Source organism: Acomys russatus, chromosome 29 (assembly GCF_903995435.1).
Source record: "Acomys russatus chromosome 29, mAcoRus1.1, whole genome shotgun sequence".
Lineage (NCBI taxonomy): Eukaryota > Metazoa > Chordata > Mammalia > Rodentia > Muridae > Acomys > Acomys russatus.
This window is the reverse complement of record NC_067165.1, coordinates 28,829,045-28,856,306: the sequence shown is the minus strand read 5'-3', so window position 1 is coordinate 28,856,306 and position 27,262 is coordinate 28,829,045. Positions and strand designations below refer to the sequence as shown.

The 27,262-nt window shown below is 54.6% G+C and overlaps 1 protein-coding gene across 1 annotated transcript; it reads left to right on the top strand.

Moving 5' to 3' along the window:
* Positions 1-3,156: 3,156 nt before the first annotated feature.
* On the top strand, positions 3,157-24,964 carry Ldlrap1 (low density lipoprotein receptor adaptor protein 1). The gene is made up of 9 exons (XM_051171721.1): positions 3,157-3,267; positions 12,194-12,336; positions 13,685-13,797; positions 15,651-15,765; positions 21,019-21,091; positions 21,418-21,501; positions 22,058-22,188; positions 23,375-23,409; positions 24,588-24,964. The coding sequence occupies exons 1-9, from the start codon at positions 3,183-3,185 to the stop codon at positions 24,730-24,732; spliced, it is 924 nt and encodes a 307-aa protein (XP_051027678.1). The 5' UTR covers positions 3,157-3,182; the 3' UTR covers positions 24,733-24,964.
* Positions 24,965-27,262: the final 2,298 nt, after the last annotated feature.

Here is a 27,262-nt window from a genome sequence, read left to right as displayed (position 1 = left end):
CTCAAGGCCAGCCTGGTCTACAAAGCAAGCCCAGGACTACACAGAGAAACCCTGTCTCTAAAAACAAAAACAGAAACAAATTATGTATCTATACCTATATCTACACATACCCCAGGTAGCTGATAAGATACTTGCTCCATAGTGCACAAGACTCCAGGCTCAACACACAGCACCAAACATACCTGCTGTGAGGGGAATGTCCCTGTAAATTCTAGCACTTGGGAGGTGGAGGCAGGAGGATTAAGGCCATCTTTATTTGGCTAGGTAGAGAAGCCAGTGGGGAACTACATGAGACCCTATCTAAAAACAACAGCAACGAAACCCCCCACACAGAGAAGAGGACCTTAAAGCCTTGCTTGAACATTGAGTATGATTTCCCTACCCGCCCCCTGTAGTTTGAAGCACCCCAGTCAGTCAGGTGGGAGGCCTAGAGCCTTGACTGCTGGTCCCAGTGTGCTGTGTGACCTTGGTCAAGCTCCTGCTCCACTCTGGGCCTCAGCCACCTCACCTGTGAAATGAGACTTTGGGCACAGCGACTGCAGTGGGGGCCCCTCGCAGCTCTGACCTTCTGTCGATGTTTCTCTTTCTGGGAGCGGCAGAAGGGCCCCAGCAGCCTGCCCCTCAGCAGGGGATGCACGCCTGACAGGTCCCAGCAAGCTGCCTCCGGAAGGACACAGGACACGAAGCTGCCCACACAGCGTTCCCAGGCAGGCCTGATCACCAGGCCCATATGCTGGCCAGACACCACCGCTGCTCCTGGGCTCATGGCCCTGGTGACTGTTTTCCCTCCAGGCTCCAAAAAAAAAAAAAAAAAAAAAAAAAATCCCTCTGCTGTTCTAGGATCTAGTTGACCCTGGACAAGGAAGCTGGGGACTCAGTTCTGTCACTTCCTTACCCACTGCTACAGACTTCTGAGGGGACAGTCATCCTGGTGTGGTAGAAAGGAGGAGCTTCGCGGGCAGCTCTCCCTAATGACAACCCTCCAACTCCCCTTGTGCCTTCTGTAGGCACCTGGGGTCAAAAATGAGTGAGAAAACCACTATGTCCTTGAGGATGTGACCCAGGGGGAAAAACAGGGGGGCAGCATCACAATGCTCCCAATTCAAAGCTGTTGGGGCCCCTGGGGAGAAATCTCACCGAGAGGTGGTGGTCTAGGAGGGCATCCCTGGAGGAAGCAGGTTTTTTTTTTTTAAAGGTTTTCAAGACAGAGTTTCTCTGCTACACAGAGCTGTGGCTGTCCTGGACTTGCTTTGTAGACCAGGCTAGCCTTGAATTCACAGAGATCCACCTGCCTCTGCCTCCTGAGTGCAGGGATTAAATGCGTGCGCCACCACGCCCGGAGGATGCAGGTGGGTTTTTGAGGGTAGGCTTGAACTCCTCTAACTCCAGTCCCTCAGGACAGCCCCATGGGAAACTCTTACTGTCTCTCCTTTACAGATGACACTCAGAGCCAGGCCTGGTGGCGCACGCCTTTAATCCCAGCACTCAGGAGGCAGAGGCAGGCGGATTGCTGTGAGTTCGAGGCCAGCCTGGTCTATAAAACGAGTCTAGACAGCCAAGGCTCACAGAGAAACCCTGCCTCAAAAAACCAAAAAAACAAAAACAAAAACAAAAAAACCCAAAAAATCCCACAAAACCAAAAACACCCCCTCCCAAAAGTGACACTCAGAGCAGCCAGACCATGCTCACCACAAGGACGGTCTCAGACTCTTGGGAGTGTCTCCTGGTGTAAAGGAGGCTATGGTTGGCTGCACTGTCCAGTCCAGCTGAGTTCTGGGAACAGACCGGAGGGTTTTAGGAAGCAGCCAGAGGCCACAGCCTCTCTGTTTCCCAGCCAGGATAGGCCTGCGGGCTTCTGCCCGGGATTCCTTTGGGCACAGCCAGGACCAAGGGTCAGGTTTTTGTGGTTAGAATTCTTTGTTATTTGGCTTTTGTTTTGTTTAGTTTTTTGTTTTGTTTTGTTTTGTTTTTTGCTGCAAAGTTTTACTTTGTACCCCAGGGTGCCTTGGAACTTGCAGGAATCCTCCTGCCTGAGCTCCCTGAGAGCTGGGATTACAGGTATGAGCCATCGCACCTGGCTGTAGAGTTGACTGCTGGCTGGCTTCCTGGAGTTGGAACAGGCCTGCTGCCTTGAGAGCAGCCCAGGGCTCCTGGAGCAAGGTTTTAGAGCCTCTGTTCAGGCAGGCCAGTGGGTTTACTAAAGATAGGATTATGTGTGACAGGTACCATGACTCAGGGAAGGGAAGGACAGCCTCGGGTCACACAGCAAGTCTGAGTCCCAGTCAGGCTGCACTGTCCCTGAGACTATGGGGAGGGTGACAGCTGAGAAAGCTGCTAGGGGTGTTTACATACATACTCCATCCCTGAAAAATTTACAACCTTCATTTTCTCAGTCAAAGCCTCCCATTGCTTTTATTTAAGTTAATTCGTTACTTTTTTGTTTTAGTTTGTTTTGGTTTTTCGAGACAGGGTTTCTCTGTGAAGCCTTTACTGTCCCGGACTCGATTTTGTAGACCAGGCTGGCCTTGAAGTCACACAGTGATCCGCCTGCCTCTGCCTCCCAAATCCTGGGATTAAAGGCGTGTGCCACCTCCGCCCGGCGAATTCGTTACATTTATTTTGTGTGTGTATACATTGGGGAAGGGCGCGTGGGTGCCACTGTTAGCGCCTGGAGGTCAGAGGACAATCTGCAGGAGTTTCTTCTCTTCCACGATGTGGTCTCCGGGATCATAAATCAAGCTTGGCGGCGAGTGCCATTTCCCTCCCATCTACCACTTTGTTTTCTCTTATTTGTTGAACAAGACCCTTTTGACGTCTCTAGCCTTCACTCTCCCCATCTGTGAAATGGTCTCCAGGTGCCTTTTAGCCGAGCTGTCTAGAAGGCCATGGGATCCTCTAGGTTGGGGACGGGAGCCTTGATGGGTACAGAGCACAGGAACGCTGCAGCGAGTGCAGCGGCCGAGCCTGTCCCTGCCGGGGAGGGGCGGGGTCGCGATCTGGGGGCGTGTCCCGGGGCGTGTCCGCGGGGGCGTAGCATTTCTGGCCCCGCCCCAGACGTCGCTAGGAGGGCGGGGGGGGGGGGGCGGAGGAGCGCTGCGGGCGCGCGCCGCCTGGCCGGGCGGAAAGTTTTCCTGGAGGAGTTTTGGCGGCGGCGGTGGCGGCGGCGGCGACCGGAGCGGGCCATGGACGCGCTCAAGTCAGCAGGGCGCGCTTTAATCCGGAGCCCTAGTCTGGCCAAGCAGAGCTGGGTGGGCGGCCGGCATCGCAGTGAGTGTGTGCGCCCCGGGTCGGGCCTCCACTGAGCTCGGGGCCAAGGTGGACCGGCGGCCTCTTCCTGCCCCGAGCGGCCGGGCCCCGGGCTCATGTCCGGCTGGGTCTGGGGCGGGGAGCGGGCGGAACTCGGGGTCCTCAGGTGCGGCGCGGTGAGGACACCTAGAGCCTCTCCACTCGCTCCAGCTCAACTTACGGGGTTCCCCCTGGACGCTGAGTCCCACAGGTTCCCTGCTCCGAGGGGCAAGCCCTGCCTGGCTGCCACGGGAGGTCTCCGCTTCCTCCCCTCCGGACGCGTCCAGGTGGCAAGACTGGCGTCCAGGCTATTTTCAAAGCCTGTTTCCCTTGTACCGTCTCTTGGGGGCTGCCCAAGTCCCTGGGCACCTAGGCAAAAGGCAGACTCAGACTCGCTGCCACTTCTCCCGGGTGTCTGGAAGGGCGGAAAGCAGCCTCCCCCAGCCACCTCTCGGGTTACTCTAGAAGCCGGCACCTGGCACCCTCCCCTGAGGCCTGAGAAACCTAGCTCAGGTCCCTCCCTTTTCGGAGCCGTGGTATGGGATCACCCGGGCCTTCTTGACCTGAAGCCAAAGCTCCTGGACTCCGGGGCACACCCTCACCTGCCACCCACCTGGGACCCTCCGCCTCTCCCACTAACAGCGCCCCCCCCCCTCTCCCCCAGCCTCTTGCCAGCACCTTGCCTTGCCCGGCTCCACCAGGGGAGCCCGAGTTCCTAGTCTCTGGAGCGCCAGCGTGTCTGGGCCTCGGGAGCCCGCCCTGCCCCTCCTCTCTCCCACTGTGGTATTCCAGCTGTGGGCTCCTCCTAGCCCTGCCTGGCATTGAGAATGTGTGCTGGTGCCCGCTGGTGGGGGTGGGGTCAGAGGGCCCATGGCCGGGGCACGTACCAACCTTCCACACTTAACTGACTCCCAAAATAACCTTTCAAAAATTCGTGGGGATGTGACCAGGACTTCTGAGCATGATTGCCCGCAGTGGATGAACCCTGAGGTTTTTCTCCTGGGACAGGGGGAAGAAGAGTGGGTCAGGGGAGAGGTCTGAAGGACAGGGAGCCAGGAAGCAGAGCTGCATCTAGGGTAGCAGGGTACATTTTGGGCAGTGAAAAGTTTGCCCTCTCCAGTCAAAGGCGGGTCACCTGTTCTTAATGATTTTGTTTCCCAAGCCTGCAAAATGGGGAAACAGTTCCTGTGTTGCTGACATGCACAGCATGTTTGGGAGGGCTCTTGCCTAGCTTGCAGGATGCCCTTGGTACTAAGTTCTTGGCTCCAACACCGGCACGTCACGAAACAGGGTGTAGTGGCACAGATCTGTAACCCCGGCAATAGGGAGGGGGAAGCCAGAGGGTCAGAAGTTCAAGGTCATGCCGTGACAAATAGTGAGTTTGAGGCCAGCCTTGGCTAGGCGTTTCTTAGGATGTTGCTCCTGTGTTTTCCAAATAAATTGGTGGTAATTTCTGATTATGTAGCCCAGGCTAGCTTGGAACTTGCTTATATAGACCAAGCAGGTGGGCTTTGAGCCTCTGCTTGGCCCAGTGCTGGGATTAAAGGTGTACATCACTTTGTCTGGTCCTCCCTGCTCAGCCTGAGCCTTTCCGGGTTTGGCCATCTCTGGGATGGGGCCCCAGCCTGTCTATACTCTGGGGGGAAGCAACCATCTTCTCCTCTTTCTCTGCCCCTCTAGAAGCTTCTGTCCTCAGAAAGAGCACCCCAGAAGCCTGGCCTATCTTTGGTCAGGCTCATAATCTCACTTTGCCAGGAAGAGTGTTTCTTGCCTGAGAGTGTCAGTGTGTGTTTTGCTTACCTAGAGATGGCTTCAGTGAATGCAGGCTCCTGCTTTTGTCTCTGGTATCTGTCTTCTGTTCAGTTAGCTCATTGGCTTCTGGGAGGTGACTAAGCTTGGGATCCTTATCTTCAGACCCATTTTAGAGATAATGGACAGGGCAGGGAAGTCCATGGCTCCAGGAACAGAGCATGTCCTGAGGCAGCTTCTCCAGCCCAGGGGTCTTACACACATACCTTGGGTTTTCTGGCTATTGGGGCATAGGGTGGCATGGGTGGGGGAGGGGGCAGGGAGGGGGTGCTAGGGGCAACGCCCACCTCAGGTTTGGCTGGCTGCCAAACCTGGACCAGTGTGGACACAGGTTAGAGAGGAAGGCTTTGCGTGTGGGCATTCCTTATGGGGAGCCTGTTAGATGAGAAAGGAACTTGCTCTCAACCCAGAGGACCTGAGTCAATTTCTGGACCCCGACTTGATGGAAGGAGATGACTGATTCCCAAAGGCTGCCCTGTGACCTCCATTCGCCCACGGTGGCACATGGACCTCCCATCCCCACATGCTTACTAAGCATGAAAAAAACAAAAAAGCTCAGAGGCCAAACCAAAGCTGGGGGATCCTGATTAGAATCAACCTGTGCTGAGAAAGAGAAGCCTAGATGGGGGCTGCAGCTTGTGGGGGGGGGGGGGGGCAGAGCCCCTGGCCACCGGCCTTTGGATGACCTGGAAAGAGGACTCTCCTCATTGCCACTTTCTCCACCTCTCTGAGAACCATAAAGATGTTTTGTTTTGTTCCAGACAGGGTTTCTCTGGGTATCCCTGGCTGTCCTAGAACTCACTCTGTGGACCAGGCTGGCCTCACAACCTCAGTTCTGGGACCCAAGGGGCTGGTTACCACTTGGCCCCTGGCTGAGATCCCGCCCGCTCCAATACCTTCACCACCCTCACATCCCCCGACCCCCACCGCACCCTCACTCTGTGGTATCCTTCTTAAGGGCCCTGGGGTCACTTTGACCTCTCGGATTCCTTTATTGACTGTGCTAGGCTGCCAGAGAGCCCAAAGAAAAAAAGATTAGGTGCCCCTTCCAGCAAAGCTAATTCGTGACTCTAGGTGGAGGTCTATTCATATGTACCTGTGGACTGTAAATAGTGCTGGGCTTGATCCTCTAATCCCAGCACTGGGGAGGCAGAGCCTGGTCTCCAAGCCAGTTACAGGACAGTCAGGGCCATGTAATAGAGAGGCCTTGTCTCCAAGACAAAACGTCCACTCCTGAGGCAGTGATAGAGGTATAGTGAGCCTGAGTGTGCCTCCTGAGAGTGTGTGGTGTGACTTTGGCTCTCAGTTCTGGTGGAGGAAGGGACAGAAGAATTGCCACCGATACTTGGAGTGCTAGAAATAAGATAAAACCTCAAAGCAGTAGCTTTCTCAGATCGGTAGGGTGGCGGCTGCTACTGTGGAAGTAGCTGTTGAGATTTCTCTGGACAGCTGAGAGGGGGAAGGGTGGCCTCAGTGGTGGACGGAGGGCCAGCCCCTGGGCCTTAGTTCAGGGGTCCTTAGGGTAGAGTCAGCGCTAAGCTGCCTTGCTGCCGGATGGCAGTGGCCACAGGTGTGACTGGAGGGTGTTGTAGATGAAAGACCACAGTCCCCCAGTTTGTGGCACTCTGCAGGACACTGGGTGCCTCTGGCAGCCAGGCTGTAGGCTGTGGGGCAGATGCTAGTGTCATGTGTCAGCAAGGTCTGCATAGAGGTGGTTAGGGCCCTGGGCCCTGACAGCCACCTGTCTTGAGAAGGTGACCTGGAGAGGGGACAGCTGAGTCCAGGGAGGTGGGAAAAGGTAGGAAGAGCATTTGGCTAGTGGAAGGGCAGGCCTGGGGGACATTGAACTAGAGGCTCCCCCGGTGCGGTTTCTGAGAGAGGGGCAGGATGTTTGAGGAGTCAGGTCACACACTGTTGACGGGGGTGGGGCGGTGGGGGTGGGAGGGTGGGGGTGAGGGGGTCAGATGCTCTCTTTGGGTGCCATGGCATGTGTCACGCCTGCCTAGCATGGGAAGGGGTTTGGTGGTTGCCAAATGGGCCGTGGGGCTTGAGTCTCGGGGCTGTCGCCTAGGGCCGTTGGTTGTATTTCTTGCCTGCGCTGTGACATATGTGACTTCCCATAAAACTCAGTAAGCTGCCAAGTGTGCATTGAAGCCCTTTGTGCTCGGTCGGGGTAGTGACAGTGGCCGGTCCTTTTGGGGCCCTTAGTGTGTGCCAGGCAGGGTCATGTGCAAGCTCATCTGTCCCTCAGGCTAGCCCCATGGAGTGGGTACTGTTTCCTGCTTCAGAGCAAGGAAACTGAGGCACAGGGAGGTTTCGAGACCCTGCCTCTACCCCCCCCCCTCCCAGTGTATGAGGAAGCACTGACTGGGGTAACAGTTGTTCACTTTTGAGAACAGTCTTGGTGGCTGTAACTTCTGAAATTGACTTAGTCCTTCTTTTTGTTTGTTTGTTTGTTTGTTTTGGAGAGGGGGTTGAGACGAGGTTTCTCTGTGTAGCCCCGGCTGTCCTGGAACTCAGAGCTCCACCTGCCTCTGCGTTTTGGGTACTGGAATTAAAGGGCTCCCATCTGCCATAATGCCCGATTCTTAGTCCTTTCTGAAACTTTGTGCCATGAAGGTCCTGAGAAACCCACGGAATTCGTCAAAGGTGGCCATGTTCCTGACAGGGCAGAGTTTAGGTCCCCTCCTAGGGTATCCCTGCAGCTTCTAGGAGACCCTCACTGGGCCTGGGAACCAGGCTATGGCCCTGGGCAGGGCTCCTCTTCACCATACCTGTGAATTGGCTGCAGCTCTGATGTTTAGACACCACTCAGGCAGGTCTTCCAGGCGATGGGGGGGTGGGGAGGCGAGGGCAGGACGCCCATGTAGCCCTGACTCCTCTTGGGGGCCTTAACAAGGAAGGGGCACGTGATGCCAGCTGAAGCCGGACTGGACATGTGGTCTAACTCCCCAGCTAACTCCCACAGCAGGTCATCTGTAAAATTACAAAATGAAAATAGCGTAGTCATTACCCACCACGGGCTGAAAATAACTTGGACAAGAATAAGGCTTAGGGCGCAGGCCTGTATTTGCCCAGGGGCCTCTGGGGGCTCTGCTTGGGAAGGGGTGCAGCCCTGGCTCCTTGCTGTTTGTGGTGTCTGGTGGTAGGAGACCACACTGGTCTGTCTGTCTGTCTCACTGTTCTGTGTTGGGGAACTTGTGGGCGCCAGAGGCCTCAGTGAAGAGCATGTCACGTGCCCAGAAGCACAGGAGAGGAGGCTAGCCTGCAAGGCCAGGCAGGCAGACACAGAGAGAAGCACTCAGGGTGGGGGCCCACACCAGCACTGCAGCCTGGGGAGCACACTCAAGGCCAGGTGCTTTGAAGAAAGGCAGGCAGAGATAACGCTGCTGTGGGAGGAATCAGTAGAGCCCCCCACCCCAGGCAACAACAGCCATAGCCGTGAGAAAGCCTGCAGACACCTTCCCCAGGGCCTGACCCTCAGCCTCCTGCTTTATCGCGTCTTGTCTCATTTTTTACTCACAGTCTAAACAGCCCTGTGAGCCTTTCTCTATCTCCTATGTCTGACTAAGTCACTCACTGTGTAGACCAGGCTGCCCTCGAACCTACCTACTAGGATTTGGGGCATATGCCATCACACCCTCCCTTTATTTATTTTTTAGGTACCCCCCCCAACACAGGGTCTCTCTGTGTAGCCTTGGCTGTCTGGGACTTGCTTTGTAGACCAGGCTGGCCTCGAACTCAGAGATCTGCCTGCCTCTGCTTCCCTGAGTGCTGGGATTACAGGTGTGCACCACTGTGCTCAGCTGGTCCTTTTTTTTTTTTTTTTAAATAATTTTAAATAATGTATCTATGTGTGTATGCACATGAGTGCAGGTTCCCGCAGAAGCCAAAGGTATTGGATTCCCCTTGGGCTGGAGTTAGAAGCAGTTGTGAGCTCTGTAACCAAACCTAGTCGTTTTCTTCTTCTTCTTCTTCTTCTTCTTCTTCTTCTTCTTCTTCTTCTTCTTCTTCTTCTTCTTCTTCTTCTTCTTCTTCTTCTTCTTCTTCTTCTTCTTCTTCTTCTTCTTCTTCTTCAGCAGCAGCAGCAACAGCGCTCTTAACTGCTGAGTCATCTCTCAGCCCCCATTTTATTTATTTATTTTTGCCTTTTTTGAGACAGCCTTACGTATGCCAGACTGGCCTCTTAACTAGCTGTGCAGCCAAGGATGACCTTAAGCTTCTGATCCTCCTAAGTACTAGGATTTCAGGCGGGTGCCACCACGCCTGCGCTGGGGACGTGAAACAACACCCCTCAAAGCACTTTCCTCTGTTTTATAGATGAGGAAACTGAGGCTTGTGGAGATCTCCTGCAGGGTCAGTCAGGGCAAAAAACCGAGGCGCGCTTGCTCTTATCTTAACCACTGGGGAAGCTTGCCTGCCTCTGATTAGGCCCTCCCCGGGAGAGGCATAGCTGTATAGCTCTGGCTGTCCTGGAGCTCACTATGTAGATCAGGGATCCGCCTGCCTCTGCCTCCCGAGTGCTGGGACTAAAGGCGTGCGCTACCACGCCCGCTGCCTCTGCTTCTTAAGTGCTGGGTTTAAAGGTTTGTTTCTGATCCAAGAGCTCAAGGTGTTGTTTAGGCTGGCCTCTAATTTAGAACCCTCTGCGTCTTCTTGAGATCACGCAGGGCACTGCTGTACTGTGCTCAGAAAGAGCGTTTTGGTTATTGAGAAAGTAGATGTTGTACTGTGTGGTGGGAGCGTGTGTGTGTGTGTGTGTGTGTGTGTGTGTGTCTGTGTATATGTCTGTGTGTGTCTGTATGTGTCTGTCAGTGTGTGTGCTTGTGTGTATATGTGTATATGTCTGTGTGTGTCTGTATATCTGTGTGTGTCTGTGTGTGCTTGTGTGCATGTGTCTCTGTGTGTGTGTCTGTGTATATCTCGGTGTCTGTGTGTGCGCACGTGCGTGTCTGTGCACGTGCGTCTGTGTGTGCACCTGCATGCGCATGTTCACATGCTTGGAGAGAAGGGAGGAGCGTTCGGACACCCCAGCTGTCACTGTGGGCATCTCTGACTTGCTCTGTGATCTTGCACAGGCCGTATACCTCTCCAGGCTTCTGTTGTATCATCTGTCAAGTAAAGGGTTGGGTTGAGGGTCTCTGAGGCTGGACTTGGTAGCCAGTGCCGAAGGAGGCAGTGTCATAGAAAAAGGTCAGACCAGGAAAGGAGGAATGTAGAAAAAAACGTCAAGCATTTGAGGTCAGGAGGAGAGAATGTTTTGACAGCGAAGAGATCACCAGTGACCTCGGCAAGCTTTGGCCCTTTGGAATGAAGTGAGCGGAAGTGGCTTTGGACAGGAGCCAGGAAAGGCCTGGGCCAGAGGAAATGGGAGAGTAGGACCCAGAGATGGGGGAAAGGACGTTTGCCTTAAGGCAGGAATGGATATTGAGAAAAGGCCACTCCTGATTGATTAGTCTTGCCTGCCTGAGGCCATAATGGGAAACAGGGAGGCACTGCAGTCTGTTTGCAATGTCTGCCAAGGACGCAGGCATTGGGCATGGGATGTGTCTCAGGTTGGAAGTGGTGGGCTGGTCTTGGTCTGTGAAGAAGTGGCAGCCTTGGTTATTAGGAAACACCTAAGAACCTCTCTCTGACCTTTGGCTAATATGGAGGCCGTTTGCCTTGTGGCAAGTTGTGTGGTCCAGGGATCAGGAGCATGAGCAAGCCCAGTTCCCCAACTGTAGAACGGGTTGAAAGGCCTGCAAGGCCACTATGCCTGTATCGTTGTTTGACATGGTGGCCCTGCTTGTCCTGGAGATAGCACGTGAGCCTTGGATTCTTCCAGAGCGGGGAGTTGTTCTGGGGTCCTCATTGCCTGACACAGGACTGGGGACCTAACGGATTGGGCGTCATGTTGGGTTTTAGGGTCCTCTGAGTTGGGGCTCAGCCTCATGTTGGCAGTGAGGCCCAGAGGGCAGTGTGTCAAACAAAGCTGCCTATACTCAGAAAACATTGAGTGCCAGCTGCATGTCAGGTTCTAGGTGACCCATCAGCTAAGTCCCTGCTCACCTGGGCCTGAGGGCTGGGGTAATACTTGCATGTCCCTCTCCCTACCCCTGCCCGTGAACAGACAGGGTCAGTGAGGGACAGTGTCTTTGCTCAATACATGAGCCATGTGAATGAAACGACAGAGACCCTGAGGCCCAAGGCTCTGGGACATGGCCAAGGAGGACAGTGGGGATCCAGAGGGTGCAGGAGCATGGTAGTACCTCCTGATCCTGGATTCTACCTGCTCCTGACAGCACAGGAATATCCTAGGCTTGTATTATAGCTGATGGGGAAGGCAAAGGGCTTCTGTGTGGAATGGGCACGGTCACATGAGTACCTGTGGGTACAGCATCTGTGCAGTGGCAGGAGGGGCCCTGACTGTGTGCCCATGTCCAGTGACCTTGCTCTCTCTAGTAAGCTCAGCGCTCTTCTCCACTTCTGATGGGTACCCTTAGCCTCAGCTCCAAGGAGGAACTGGGGGATGGCCAAACCTTCCCTTAGGGTCTGTACTTCCTGCTTGGCCTCAGCACTCCTTCCTGCATGTGTGACCCTTCCCAACTCACCCCTGCCGCCCCCTCCCCAGGTTCACCCCTCCTTCTTGGTGACATCATTAAACTCTAGTTCTAGTCCCTCTCCTTGGGCCACTGTATCTTCGTTGGTGTCCACCCCCAGACTGCCCATCTCCAAAGCCAGTGTGGGCTTATTTACCATGGTGGCTGTTGGCCCATGCCTTCAGCCCCTCAGCCTCGGTTTCCTCGTCAGTAATATATAATCATCCTCTTCTCAGAGAATCAGGCTGAGGACTCAGTGAGGAAGCATTGACATAGTTTGGGCACATGAGGTGGCCTAGGTTGACTGACTCTGACTTGGTTCGGTTTGCTGGTCTTCGGAGTGTCTGTCTGCAGTGTGTGTGGCAGGTTGTGGGTGCGCTTAAGGGTGAACGGGGAGAGTGTATGTCAAGGTGCTCTGGTGTTGGGTAGCTGGGAGATAACAGTTAAAGTGAGGATGGGGGCACCCTGGGCGCTGGGGAGGTGTGAGAACCAACTGAGGCCTGCCTGTCCTGTGCTAGAGTTGCCAGAGAACTGGACGGACACCCGGGAGACGCTGCTGGAGGGCATGGTTTTCAGCCTCAAGTACCTTGGTATGACGCTGGTGGAGCGGCCCAAGGGTGAGGAGCTGTCTGCAGCTGCTGTCAAGAGGATTGTGGCCACAGTGAGTGTCCTGACAAGACGGGGGCCTGGCCTGGCTAGCTGCGTCTGCCTTAGCTGCCCTTGTCCCCAGGTGGGGTTTGTGTGACATAAGCTTGAGCCTGGCCCACCTTGTGTCTCCTGTGTCCAGCTCAGGGGTATTTGTGGAGATGCCTTTGTGTTCACAGGGAAGGGTCAGTCAGCATCCTCCCTTCAGGCCATCGTGGCCTTGGCTGCTTCCAGTTTTGAGTCCCCACATTAGGCTGCTGGTGACTCACTAGCTCCAAAGAGGGAAGGAAGTTCCCCATTTACCGTGTTCCCACTGCCCACCCAAGTGACTTCTCCCTGCCTCTGAGTGGGTGTGGGCCTTTTTTTTTTTTTTTAATTTAAATTAAAAAATTTTTTCCAAGACAAGGTTTCTCTGTGTAGCCTTGGGTATCCTGGACTCATTTTGTAGACCAGGCTGGCCTCGAACTCACAGTGATCCATTCGCCTCTGCTTCCCCGAGTGCTGGGGTTACAGGCTTATGCCACCTCGCCTGGCTGAGTGTGGGCCCTTTAAGGCAGCTCCCTGGGGTGGCTTTGACCTGTGGCTCAGGCCCTGGCATGTGAGTGGAGCTGGGTCCCCAGGTCACTGATGGGTTGTGGCAGCACTTCAATGATCTGTCTAGTGTCCCTCCCTGGTACACGTCCTTGGGCCTCTTCCCCTGGGAGTCCCCGTCTTCCTGGACAGGGGAGTGTTGATTCCCTGTCCCTCCCCCTCGTGAGGGCCAGTGCTCACCAGGGCATCAGGGGCTAGTGGGTGGTGGTTGTCCCTTTGTGTCTCAGGAGGGCTGTCCTGGTTTCCTTTCTGTTACTGTGCTAAAATACTGACCAAAAATGAGTTGGGTAGAAAAAGGTTTGTCTGTCTTAAACTTGCATCACGGCCCATCACTGAGGGAAGTCAGGGCAGGAACTCAGGCGGGAACTAAAGCTGAGACCATGGAGGAATGAAGCTCACCGGCTTGCTCCTCATGGCTTCCTCAGCCTGCTTTCTTAGACAATCTAAGACCACCTACCCAGCAGCAGGACCGCCTACCCAGCTGCAGGACCACCGCAGGGGACTGGGCCCTCCCACATGGATCACCAGTCCAGGAAATACCCCACAGACTTGCCTCTACAGGCCGATCTGATGGAGGTGTTTTCTTAATTGAGGTTCTCTATTCCCAGCTCTTCCCAGCTGATCCTAGCTTGTGTCGGGCTTACAAAAACTAGCTAGCACAAGGGTGCTGGCTGCGTGTCCTCATGACACCTGCCAGTTGTCTGTGCTAAGGGACCTTAGAGCATTGAGATACAGCCCACAGGCAGGCTCCTCTGACCCCTGTGTGCCCCTAGGCCAAGGCCGGTGGGAAGAAACTGCAGAAGGTAACACTCAAGGTGTCGCCTCGGGGGATCATTCTGACGGACAGCCTCACTAGCCAGCTCATTGAGAATGTGTCCATTTACAGGTACGCCTGGCAGGGAGTGGCTCTGTCACCTGAGGGGATGCCGGGAGTGTCCTCTCTAAATCTCTCTACAGTTCTACAGCTTTCTTTCTGGGGTCTGGGGAACCTGAATTTCCCTCATCTGTAAAATGGGCCGGGGCAGGTCCTGCCTCCCTGCACTGTTAATGTAGTGCCAACGAGCACCCCACAGCTCACAGACAGGCTGGGGTATCGGGCAGGGCTGTTCAATCAGGCTGGGAGCACACAGCTGTGGAGCATGCCTGTTCTTTCTGCCGTGAACACAGTGCTCAGCCCTCCGTGTCTGGCTCAGTGTCCCAGACAGGCCTGAGGCAGGATCTGGAGCAGTGGTCCCTCCGAGGTCCCTCGGGCCCCAGGAGCTTCAGGCTATCCCACTGCTTTCTCAGCTGGTCAGGTATGGGGGTACAAAACCGGGGAGAGGCAGCCCAAATCCACGTGACCATAGAGAAGTTTAAGGTCCAGAGAGGGAGTGGCTCTAGACTTCACCATGAGGTAGGGACTGAGGTGGGTTGGGACACCAACTGGAGGTCCCAGGCTGGGGTGGGGTGGGCACAGGTTGCTAGAAGGAATGCTTCCAGAGCTCCAGGCGGCTGCCTTTATCCCACCGTCCAGGTCCTACCTGCTCTCCCTTAGCCAACACTTCTAAGTGCCGGTTTAGCCTTGTGCTCAGGGCATGTCCGGTCTGGAAAGGAATGGAAGGAAGGACGTAGGAGACAGTGTTCCCCAGTAAGGAAAAGGAGGAGGGCATGTCAGGGAAAACCTGGGAAGACCCTTCCAGAGGTGGTGGCTCCTTGCAGGATCTGGCTGATGGTGTTCTGGAAGCAAGGGGTGGTTAGCAGGAGGCCAGATGCCTAGGATGGAAAAAGCATTTAGGGACCTGGTACCCACTTCCTCCCTCCTGGGAATGACCAGTGTTATTGGAGTGGTGTAACAAAAGCTGGGGCTGTGTTGGTTATTGGTGAATCTGCTGAGCTGCCCCACCCCTGAGCCACCGGCCCCTCCCCAGACACCATTCTCAGGATAAATAGAAGTAGCGAACAGGAGACAGGAGATGAGTGCTCAGAGAGCTGAGGGTGTAGGTAGAGGTTTGAAAGGTCACTGGTTGCTGCAGATGGTATATCTCCCCTGAACCCACTGGGGCTCCTGGGTGGCCCAGCCTCAGTCTTAGCTCCACCTCTGGCCACAGTTCCAGGAAGACCTTGTCATGGTCCTAGTCTCCTGGGAGAGGCTCCTGAATATTATCTGGTGTCTGGTTGGTGTAGAGCGGTAGTTCTCAGCCTGTGGGTCAAGACCTCTTTGGGGGAGGAGGTTGAACGGCCCTTTCACAGGGGCTGCCTAAGATTATCAGAAAACACAGATGTTTACACTAAGATCCTTGAAAGTAGCAAAATTACAGTTATGAAGTAGCAATGAAAATTTATGGTTGGGGTCACCACAACATGAGGAACTGTATTAAAGGGGTCCCAGCATCAAGAAGGGAGACCCCACTGCTGCAGAGTATGAAGGGCAGTGGCAAGGAAGGCAGTGTCTTGCTTCTCCTTCTAGCCAGTGACACGGTGACACAGTTCATATCCTGGCCCTATCGGCAGCCTTGTGTCCCAGCCCCGGGCTCTGAGGATCGCTCAGACATTAAAGATGAAAGACCCTTGGTACGCTGGCTGGCTGGTATGTAGTTAGTTTCAGATGTTCCTGTGAGGGGTGTGGCCCTGCCTGGCCTAAGTCTCTCCCTGTAGATGTCTCAGGATGCCAAGGCCAGACCGGCAGAGGCAGGCTCTCTGGGACCCAGTAGAGGCACATCCAGATGTGATGGGACGCCATTCTTCTCGCCTGCTTTTCAGGATCTCCTACTGCACGGCAGATAAGGCGCACGACAAGGTGTTTGCATACATTGCCCAGAGCCAGCACAGCGAGAGCCTGGAGTGCCACGCCTTCCTCTGCACCAAGCGGAAAGTGGTCAGTTGTGTGTCTGGGTGGGTGGGTGGGGTGGGTGCCAGGCCCAGGAGGGACAGTAACAGGGACTCCCCAGGAATCTCAAGTGGGTGAGAGAGTACTGAGGACACTGCAAGGGCTAGCGTCAGCCCGTGACTGGCTGTGGGCAGTAATGAGCGCATGCGCCCTGGAAGCGCCTGGGCATATTCCTCTCAGTTGTGCAGTTGGCTGGGTTGAGGCTGTGATGTTCCTGTCTTTAGTATAGTCTGGGAGAACAGGCCTTGTAGGGATTAGTTCTTGGAGACGGGAGACTGGAGGGACCCGGTAGGAGGTAAATGTGAGAATCCCCTGGACTAGGTTTCCTGGGGGCCAGACTTGGGAGGCAGAGGGCCCCTTGGAAGCCCCTCTGTGGGCATTTTGGAGCTAGGCTTCCAAGTGTTTTCCCCGTTTAGTTTCCAAGACAGAGTTTCATAAGGTGTAATGTTGAGGGTCTCTAGCCTTTCTTGAAGCCTTTTAATTACAGTAGAACACACCCCAGAAGCCCGCTGTCTCGCTCAGGTTAGCACAGCCAGCCAGGTGCAAAGCTGAGAGGCTGAGAGCTTCTTGTCAGCACTCCCCTTGCTTGCTTGGTCACATCTGATGGGGCTGAGGGATGGGGACACCTTGGTGGTCTCCAGCCTGCGCTGTGACAGGGGAGGAGGCAAAGCTGTTCTGACATTGTTGTTGACACTTTGGTTTCTGGGGCCTTTGAGGGTTGAGTGTGAGCCGGCCTCTGACGTCAGCTAGCTCGGCTTTCCACCCACCAACAGCTCAGAGCCTGATCCCCAGACCCATGCTCCTCAGAGGACACATTGGGAACCCCCACAGTCTCTGGGGCCCAGGTTTCTAATATCGGATGCGTTTCCAAGGACTGTGGGAGCAAATGACAGCAAACGTAGTGAACTCAAAACAGCGTAGCATCATCCTTGGTCCGGGGAAGAGGCAGGCTGTAATCGGCCAGCTTGCATTTCTTCTGTAGCCCTGGAGAGAGCCTCGTGAACCCAGCCTCCGTTTTCAGAGGGAACTGTGTGCCACCTTCCCACATCAAGTCTGTCTTAGTTAAGACTGTGAAGAGACACTATGGCCCAGGCAACCCTTATGAAAGGAAGCGTTTAACTGGGGCCTTGCTTACAGTTCAGCCGTGAGTCGGGGAGGGAGCAGGCAGTGTGCAGGCAGGCCAGAGCAGTACCTGAGAGCTACATCCTGCTCCACAGATGGAGAGCAACATTGGGCCCATCCCCAGTGACACACTTCCTCCAACAAAGCCACACCTCCTGGTCCTTCTCATAGTGCCACTCCCTGATGACTAAGCACTCAAATATATGGGCCTATGGGGCCCATTCTTATTCACACAGCCCCAGTGTCCACTCTCACACTGCTGTTTCTCTGACTGTCCCTCTCACGTCCCTGTGGTGATAATAGCCACTAGACAATCCAGGCTTACCTCCCCGACTCAACACCCTTAACCTCTTCCCACTTGTGAGGCTCTGTTGCTGTGCGAAAGAGACTTGGAAGAGTGAGAACACCTGGTGTGCTGTGTGGCCATGGGTGAGCCCTGCCCTGCTCTGGTCTGTCTACCTGTCAACAGAATGAGGAGGTTTCCCCAGTGACCCCTAGAGTCATTCCAAAGGCCCCATTTCTTTCTTTTTTAATTTATTTTTATTTCATATGAATTGATTTGTTGCCTGCATGTGTGTCTGTGTGAGGGTGTCGGATTCTCTGGAACTGGAGTTACAGACAGGTGTGAGCTGTCATGTGGGTGCTGGAAATTGAAGCCGGGTCCTCTAGAAGAGCAGTGCTCTCCACTGCTGAGGCTTCTCTCCAGACCCCCCTTTTTTTTTGTTTATTCAAGACAGAGTTCCTCTGTGTAGCCTTGGCCATCCTGGACTTGCTTTGTAGACCAGGCTGGCCTCGAACTCACAACGATCCGCCTGCCTCTGCCTCCCGAGTGCTGGGATTAAAGGTGTGTGCCACCACGCCCAGCCTTAAGCCCCTCCCCCCCATTTCTTTTGCATGTCTTGTCTCCTTGCAGACTCCATGCTGCCAGTCATCCACCTACAGGACCCTGAGCTGTGGTGGCTTCTCTTTTGACAGCCTGGTTCACACAGATGGCAGCGACTTTAGTATGAATGAGGCCACAATGACTTAAAAATACAAACTATGTCCCCATTGTTTGCTTCTTCCTCCCCACTGACTGCACAGGCAGGGCTGCTGGCCCGAGGTCATTGCTGAAGTGTGGGCACTGGTGGGAGGGGCATTAAGCACTTCTCTTCCAGGCTTGGGTTCTGGGAGTGAGGCAGGATAGGGAGCAGGCCCAGCCATTCAGAGGGAGGCCTGGGCCAGAGGACTCTACACAGCCTGCAGAAGCCAGCTACCTACCTCATGGCTGCACCAGCGGAGGTGCGTGGGTTGAGGCCAGAGCTCTTGTGGGACATTCAACTGTTTGTTTCTCTGTATGGCCCTGGCTGTGGTCTGTCTGCCACCTTTTGTCCCCCACTCAGGGAGTGGTATAGGTACCTCCCAGTGCTCCAAGGCCGTAGCTCCAAGGGCCAACAGTGTGGGTGACCTTCAGGCCTAAGATTCCCTGATTATCTGAGGGAGAAGCAAGGTTCACTCTTTGTCCCTTTTAACCTTTTTTCCTTCTTGTGTAAGCCAGTTGGGTTGTATAATAAAGTTTAATTGTTAAGAAACAGAGCCAACAAATTGGGGCCTTGGCTCACCCCCACTTGCTGGCAGCCATCTCCAGTCTGTGGACAAGGCTCTGCAGTGCAGTCTGGGCATCTGCAGGGTCTGTAGGGGAAGGGCCGCTTTGACACGGAGTCTAGGGCTCGGCTCTGGGGTGTGGGTGTTTGGACCTGGAGGTTAGGGAGGGTGCCTGGAGACTGGAGCCTTAAAGGATGAGTAGAGGAGTGAGCAGGAAGGAGTATGCCGGGCTGGGGGGACGTGAGGAGGCAGCGCAGCTAGCCAGCTAGCATAGGGAGGCGCAGCCCGAGCACTCAGCATCAGGGAGCCAGGCGGGGTCAACCTGCAAATGTGCAAATGTGCAAATGTGGCCCTCACTTGGAGAAAGGGCTCCCTCCTGGGGTCCCTCATGGTGCAGCCCAAGGACTCCCTTTCCTGATCTTGTTTTGGCCTGACCAAAAAATTACTGCAAGGAAGTGGTTCCGGAACATATGCTCAAGTGAGGGGCCTCAGCTCAACCACCACATCTCTGTTCTCGGAAGGGAGGTGGAGTTTAGGCTCCCCGTGTGGGCATAGGCCTGGACACCCCAGCTCTGTCTGGCAGAGGGGACAGGGCCATTTCTTCCACATGGACCTTGGTGTTCTAGAGTAATCTGTGCAAAGGTTAATGTGGGACCCAGGGAAGCCCTGGCAAGGCTGATAGTGAGCACAGGGCCTGATTTGGGCTGCACACCTGGCCGTCGTTGACTCTGCCTAGGGGGAACAAGGTAGAGACATGGGACAGCTGGAGCAAGTAGAAGCTTCTGGATAATAAGTCAGGCCCATAACAGGGGTCCCAGGAGGGCTGTGCAGTGGCCTGGGGATTGCAGGTCTTCCCACTGACTGTTCCTGTGAGTCTTACTGCTGGGGGGTCCCCAGGGAAACTGGTCACCCCCAGGCCTTTGCCAGCCCAGACCTGCAGCCACCTGCACACATTGCTTCACACCTCTGCTCGGGTTACATGTTTACTATGACTTACTGTACAGGACGTCAGGGCAGAGGGCCAGGAACGTGTGCAAACGGACCAGATTAATGCAAACAGCACAAACTCCAGTCCCCAGGTTCCTGCAGGCAGGCATCATGGTGTTTCCGCAGCCTTGCCACATGGGTGACCAGCCCTTGCTCCAGAGCATAGAGCTCTGACTTGGCCTGGTAATTAGCCCATATTTTTAGTTCACGGGCAATTCTCAGTGGTAACTGAGTCTATTAAACTTGATTCAGACGTGACAGCTTAAATTGTAAACAGCTGTGAAGAGCTTCATACTTAATTACCATATTTAAGTTTTACCATAAAGCATCCGTACTTCCATCAAAAATGTAAATGACGGAGACAGTCAAATGAGATTTTATACTTCGTGAAGTTTAATTGGTGCAGATCAGTCAGTTTGGAGATTTTGAAAGAAAAAAAATTTTTTTTAAGAGTTTTGAAGGCGGTGGCCACAAATATTATTTCTGTCTGGCGGAAGCTGCTGAATGAAGCCTGAACTGGTTCTGCAGTTGAAAGAGTGTGGTCCCCTCCCGGGGCTCGCACACCTAGCGCTGGGCTGTCACCCCAGAATGGGGCTTACAGGAGGCTGTAGCAGGTCAGTGCCACGGTCTCGACCTCAGCCGCCATCACTGCCACCCAGGCTCAGTCTGAGCTGTGTCACCCAGGAACCGGTCACATTGGGATATTCCAGAGGGACATGGGCGGGCCTGTGGAACCCTGTGCTGGTAACAGCAGAGAGGGGTGGTGACATGTGAGTGGGATTTGAAGTGGAAGCCAGGGCACTCCCTTACAGGCTGGTCACAGTACTTCCATGGTTTTTGTTACTGACGACCGGGCCGACATCTTGATTCTGCCACCTCCTACTTTGCTGGGGGTCTCAGTTGTCAGCGGCCGGTCCCCAGTGCCCGGTAACCCTGAACAGTATGGCCTCCACCTCTCATGGCTAGGCTCTTTCTTCTTCTTTTTATTATTATGTATACATAAAAATAAAAAGTAAAAATTATTATGTATACATAATAATACCTGTACACCAGAAGAGGGCACCAGATCTCATTACAGATGGTTGTGAGCCACCATGTAGTTGCTGAGACTTGAACTTAGGACCTTTGGGAGAACACACAGTGCTCTTAACATCTGAGCCGTCTCTCCAGCCCTTTCACTCCTGGCTTCTGCTGTCTAGTTCAAGGGCTCTGTGAGTGTAGGGAATTGTCAGATAACCCAGGAGGGCTTTCCAGAAGAAGTAGCACTTATAGTTGGTTTTGGTTTGCCTGAAGGGAAGGAAAAAGTGGAGGTGAACAGCCATTGTTGGAGGAACTGGACTGGAGTGCTGCACTGGGCCCTAACTGCCTTTCCAGGGTGTGGCTTCATTATGCCCTAGGCTACCGTAGGAAGTATTGTGCTAGGCCCCTGCCTCCTCCCTTAAGCCTTCCTGAGCCTAGGGTGGGGTGGGAACCCCCAGCCCTCCAGTTCATACTTGCTTTTGCTGGTTGACACTGCACCTATCCCCACCCCCACTTCCTGTTTTTCAGGCACAAGCCGTCACCCTCACTGTAGCCCAGGCCTTCAAAGTTGCCTTTGAGTTTTGGCAGGTGTCCAAGGAAGGTGAGTCTTTCTCCTGGGCATTGTGAGTGATGTGAGCAGGGACAGACACAGGCCAGGAGTTAGACCTGCGGTGACTCTTGTCCTCCTCCTAGGCTTGTGGGTTTGAATAGGTCCTGTGACTCTAAGCCTCAGTTTCCCCATCTGGACAGAGGCTATCTTCCCCCTTCTTCAGAGTGTCTGGGCTTAAGTAAAACCTGGAAGGTGTCCCTCCTCCTGGGTGGTGACCTCATACAGCCTCTGAGCACGCTCAGCCTACCTTCTCCCCGGCGGTTAACGGAGACAGTGTCCCTTGTGAGGCCTCAGGGTGTTGTGCCTTGATCCCACAGAGAAAGAGAAGAGGGAAAAAGCCAACCAAGAAGGAGGAGACGTCCCAGGGACCCGACGGGACAGCACCCCATCATTGAAAAGCTGTGAGTCTCGAGCCTGCCCCCTATCCAGAGCTTCCCTCCTGAGCTCCCTGCGCCCCCTTCCCCAAGACAAGGTTTCTCTGTGTCACAGAGCCCTGGCTGTCCAGGACTCAATTTGTAGGCCAGGCTGGCCTCGAACTCACAGAGATCTGTCTGCCTCTGCCTCTGCCTCTGCCTCCCAAGTGCTGAGTCTATAGGTGTACGCCACCACCACCCCCCGGCCCCTCCTGGGCTCTTGCTGCTTCCTTTTGTTCTGTTAAATCAGCAACACATATGCCTTGTGGGTAGCTAAGAGGGTTGCTGTTCTGATGCACTTATCTAGGCAAGTTCCTGGGTACATGCGTAAGCGTGCGTGCACTCCTGTCTGCCTCAGCCTGGTAGACATCCTACCCTAGCCTGCTTGGTGTGCTTCTCTCCTGTGGGCAACTGTCTTGCAGTTCCAGGTGGGGAGGGTCAGACTGGGGTCTGAGTCTGAGAGCTAGTCAGGACTGGTATAGTACAAGGGTACAGGATATGTGTGCATCCTTTTCTGCTGATGTCCCCAACTGACCCCTCACAGTGGTTGTCACTGGGAACCTGCTGGATTTGGAAGAGGGGGCTAAGGCCCCGCTGTCCACGGTCAGTGCTAACACCAACAATGTGGACGAGACGCCGCGGCCTCAAGTCTTGGGCAACAACAGTGTCGTCTGGGTGAGTAGCGCCATGGCCTGGGCATAGGTTTGTGATCCAGTGAGCTTTAGCCAGGTCTCTGAACAAGCCTGGAGTGGTTCCCACATCCGGGCCCTGACTCCATATATGGGCCTCTGGAAGGCTCAGACCCAGCCCAACAGCACCCAGCCCATGGGTGAAGTGGCCAAACAGTGACCCCTCTGAACCCATGGTTGTGTCCCTACCAGGCCTGGTTCCCAGCACAGCTGTCTCCTCACAGTGCTTAGCTCTGAATCGAAGTGGCTGTGGTGCTTCCCGCTCTGACCAGCAAAGGCTCCCTTGTTCTAGGCATGGCAGGTTGGTGCCTGGCACCCCTCCCTTCTCAGCCGTCTGAATGCACAGCTCGGCCACTGCTTCTCAGGACTCATGGCCAGCGCCTGACCTCTGTGTCAGCCTTTTTACTCTGTCAGTGAGGACACTGACCTTCCACAGCATCTCCCAGAGGAACCTGAGTGGCCTTTAATTTCAGTTTTCATTTGAGTGGTTGGTTTCAGAGGGCATCATTCTAGTGCCCCATAGACACTGCAGGTTTTTTGTTTTTTGTTTTTTTTGGTTTTTCGAGACAGGGTCTCTTCTGTGTAGCCTTGGCTGTCCTGGACTCACTTCATAGTCCAGGATGGCCTCGAATTCACAGCGATCCACTTGCCTCTGCCTCCCGGGTGCTGGGAGACACTGCAGATGTTAACGTCCTCGTCAGCACATGAGACTGAGTGAGAGGACCCCGCTCCAGCAGCTGCAGATTCACTCACCTAATTCCACTTAGCCCTGGGTGGCTTTCTGGACCAAGACCCACTGCAGACTGACACTCTGTGCTTGTCATAGCTCCTGCCTTTCCTTTCCTCTTCTGTTCTTCTCTGCCTGCCTTCGTCCTTCCCTCCTGGTTTGTTTGCTTTTGAGACAGGGTCTCTCTACATGGCCCTGGCATTTCTGGAACTCTGGGCCTCTGGCTCAGAAATCCGCCTGTCTCTGCCTACCCAGCTCTGGGATGAAAAGCGTGTACCAACATCACCCAGGCGCCAATTTTGGGTCCATGATGGGCATGAGGCCTGCCCATGCTAGTTCCCGAAGGCACCCCTTCCCAACACACATACAGGTCCTGGGTCTGTGTGGCTCCCTTGGGGAGAGCACAGCCCCACCCAGAGGTCTGACTTCTTGCTTTGTTTCCCAGGAGCTGGACGATGGTCTGGATGAAGCATTTTCAAGGTAATGCTCCAAGGGACGCTTGTGCTGGGCATGTGGGCTCAGCTGGGTGGAGAACCTGAGCATGCTAGCACTCTGCTCAGTTCTTGGACTCCTCTAGGGACAGGGAGAGCTTACTACTTAGGAACGAAGATGTTGCAGGGTGTCTGATGTGTGGGGATGTGCCATGAAGGCTACAGGAGAGGATGGGCTACTCTGGTTACTAGTCCTGGGCCTGCAGGCCTCCCTTTGGATGTGCAGCTCCTTCAGAGGCCTCCTGCCTCAGGACCTTGCTTAGGGTCAGCACCTTTACCCTCCTGCCCCCCTCCTCTCCGCCGCCTCTCGCTGCAGCTAGGAGCTGAGCAGCAGGTAAGGCCCTTCTGGAGGACGCAGGGCCCTTTCTCCCACCCTCTCAGGCCTCACTGGCTGATTCTCTCCACATTTGAAAAAACAGCTTCATCTGCTTTTCTAGAATGTTCAGTTGTCACAGGTCCTTATCAGTTTCAAAAGGCAAATCATTGTGTGTTATAATCCCTTGGCCCAGCCTGGCACCACATCTGGCGATCCTGCATGACCATCGATTGTAACTGTCAGCTCACAGCCTCCGCCCTGGGCACTCTGCATTTGCTCAGCGTTGTCAGAGGCCTCTCTCCAGGCGTTCGTGTACCTCATGAACATGTACCTCATGAGGACAGAGCTACCTTGCACTGACCTCTCCAGGTTCTTGTGGACAGTAAGCTTGTCTCCTGTGTGGCTGGTGGAAAGCACATGCCGACCCTAGTTAGGTCAAGCCTTCTCATGGCTGAACACTTCCTGTCTACAACTGGCTCTCTAGATCCCCTGGCCTCGGTTGGAGTAGGTTATCATGTCTGCCCCAGGGCTCTGAGCCTCTTGGGCTCCTGTTGTCAGGAGCTCTACCTCCCCTGCTAATTTTTTGTTTTGTTTTTTTTGAGACAGGGCTGTCCTGGACTCGCTTTGTAGACCAGGCTGGCCTCGAACTCACAGCGATCTGCCTGCTTCTGCCTCCCGAGTGCTGGGATTAAAGGCGTACACCACCATCCCTGGCCTTCCCCTGCTAATTTTGAGTTCAGCCATTTTCCCGTTCATGTCGCATCCCTTCTGGCTGGTCTATCCCTGTTCCTTAGCCCCCGTCAGCCCCTCACCTGCTACTTGGCTTACACAGTGTTGCCTTCACCTTCCAGGCTGGCACAGTCACGGACAAACCCTCAAGTTCTGGACACTGGACTGTCAGCCCAGGACATCCATTATGCGCAGTGCTTATCTCCCACTGACTGGGAGAAACCTGACAGCAGTAGCATCGATCAAGATGACCTCTTCAACTTCTGAGGGCCTGGGGCCGGCGGGACACAACTGGCCTCAACATGTGATGAACCAAAAGCCACCTGCAGCGGGGCAGCCAGCTCCAGGAGCCGCCAGCTGCCTTATGCCAGCGGCTGCAATCCTGCAGATGAAAGCTGCACAGGCAGGCAGGGAAAGAGGGCTGCCTGGGGTAGCCAGTCAGCCACTCCAGGTCTGCATGAGGCGCTCATGGTGTGTGCAGGATGGGGCCTGGCCTCCTGGCCTCCTGGCCTCTCTCCTGGAGCCAGTGCCTCCTCCTGCTGTGAGTGTCAGGACAATGACCAAAGCATTCCTTATTCCTTTTCTCTAGGGCATCTTCACTCCTCAGGCAGTGAGAGCCTGTCATTCTTTGTGCACTGGAGGGACGTGGCCTTCAGGGAAGCTGGGGTCCTCAAGCTCGGCTCCCTCAGAGGCTCTCAGGCAGCCCTGACCAAAGACACATGGAGCTCTGCACTTTAATGCTCACAAAATGGACATGGTTCGAGGTCCTTGATGGTGCTGTGGGAGTCCAGCTTGCCTCCTGTCCTCCCTCCACAAGAGGGCCCCAGTCCCCGAGGTGGTCTGTGTAGGGCTAGGACCTAGTGTGCCAGCTGCCTATGACTCCCAGAGTCCTGCAACTCTGGGGATTACCTCTGTGTGGCTCTCAAGAACCCATCCCCCCACCCCCAACAGACAAAGCTGGGCCTGCTCTTCTGTCTGTGTGTCCTTGTGTGTGCCCCATCTTTTGCCTCCCCATAATTCCTGGGGTGATACCAAAGGCTAGCACTACGTTGTGGCAGAATATTCTGCATCCATTTTACAGATAAAGAAACTGAGGAGGCATGCGTTTGGTGGGGGGTTGAGAATAGAACCCAGATCTGATACCAAAGCTGCTGTCTGTGCCGCCGCCACCTCACAGCCCACGCCTGTCTCCCTAGCTTTGTTGTCCTCCCAGGAACCAAAAAGCCCCAGCTATTTTCTGACCAAAATGTGTTTCATAACAAACCATCTGGTGCCTTTCCACACAGTGCGCGCTGGCGCAGGCCTCCGTGCCCTGCTAGCTGCCACGCTGCTGACTTCTGGGAAAATGTGAGCGTTTTGAAGTGTTGATTCCACGGGTGAAGCGGAGTCCTGCTCTAGAAACTTGTCACAGTCCTTCCCTGACCTGCAGCCACAGTGGTCCTCCCACTCTACCCAGTGGGTGCGCTGTCCAGTGGTGAGCTGTCCACGGTCTCTCTCTCTGTCTTTTCCCTTCACTGGTCCCATGGGCTCTGGCATCCTGAATCACAACCAAGCCACAAGCATCTTTCCATCGCAAGGAGCCTCCCCTCTCACCCCCCTAGTTTGTTGGGCTGGTGAGAGCAGGTCCCAGTAGCCCCAGGAAAAACACAGCAGCGTGACTTCCCAGATCGTACTGAGTGACTGAGTCAGCCCCTGGCCTTGGGCAGGGTACCTGGAAAATCCTCGCTAGAATAAGACTGTTAGCTCCCTTTCCCCAGCCAGATCCAGGCCTCTGCTCCCACCTCATGTGGCCAGGGCCCTGGGTGTGAGGGACTGCTGTGGTGTCAGGTGGTGCTGCAGTCTTGTTGACAAGGTGTCCACTTCCTGTGCCTGCTGCCGAGGCTGCGGTGTGAAGCTGGAAAGGCAGTTCTGAGGAGGAAACAATAAATGTTACCTTTTTTTTTTTTTTTTAAAGTATGAACACTGTATGGCTGGTGATGAGGGGCAGTGTTGTGGTTCCTGCCCTTTGGTGACAGGGGCAGCAGTGTGTCAAAGCCTGGGTAGGCCACATGCCCTTGCTGCACCAGCATGGAGGGTGGGTAATGGCAGGTGCCCTGTTGATGGGCCAGCAGGACACCTTTCTTTCTCTGCAGATGGTCAACTGTGTGGTGAGGTTACTGATGGGTGATGCAGGACCACACGTGTGGTCCAGTGTGTTGACAGTGGTGGTGTTCTAGCCATAAGTCCTGCTCAGTCTCTGAGCGTGCCCATGTGCGCCCCTCCCAGGGATGGTGACATTCCCATGACTCTCCAGTGACTCACACTCGGCTACTTGCTCTGGACCTGTGCTTTGTGCTCAGGCTGAGCACAATGCGAAGTCAGATCCTGTGGCTGGCTTTTTTTTTTTTTTTTAAATACAGTGTTCTGCCTGCATGTACACCCACAGGCCAGAAGAGGGCGTCAGATTACATTATAGATGGTTGGGAGCCACCACGTGGTTGCTGTGATTGAACTCATGACCTCTGGAGGAGGAGACAGTGTTCTCAACCGCTGAGCCATCCCTCCAGCTCCAGATCGTGTGGCTTTGTGTGAAGGGGGAACAGAGAGTGGGGGTGGGGGTCCAGTGATTTAGGAGACCCAAAGTTCAGCTGTCGCCCTAATCAGTTGCATGCTTCCTTGAACCTCAGTTTCTCTGTCTGTAAATAGGGTACAGCAGTCTCCTGCTCCTGGGTTTCATGAGGCTATTGACTATTGGCACGTTCTTGGTAGTACATTTCCAGTGGCTCAAAGGTTTTCTCAGAGCAAAAGGTCATTTGGA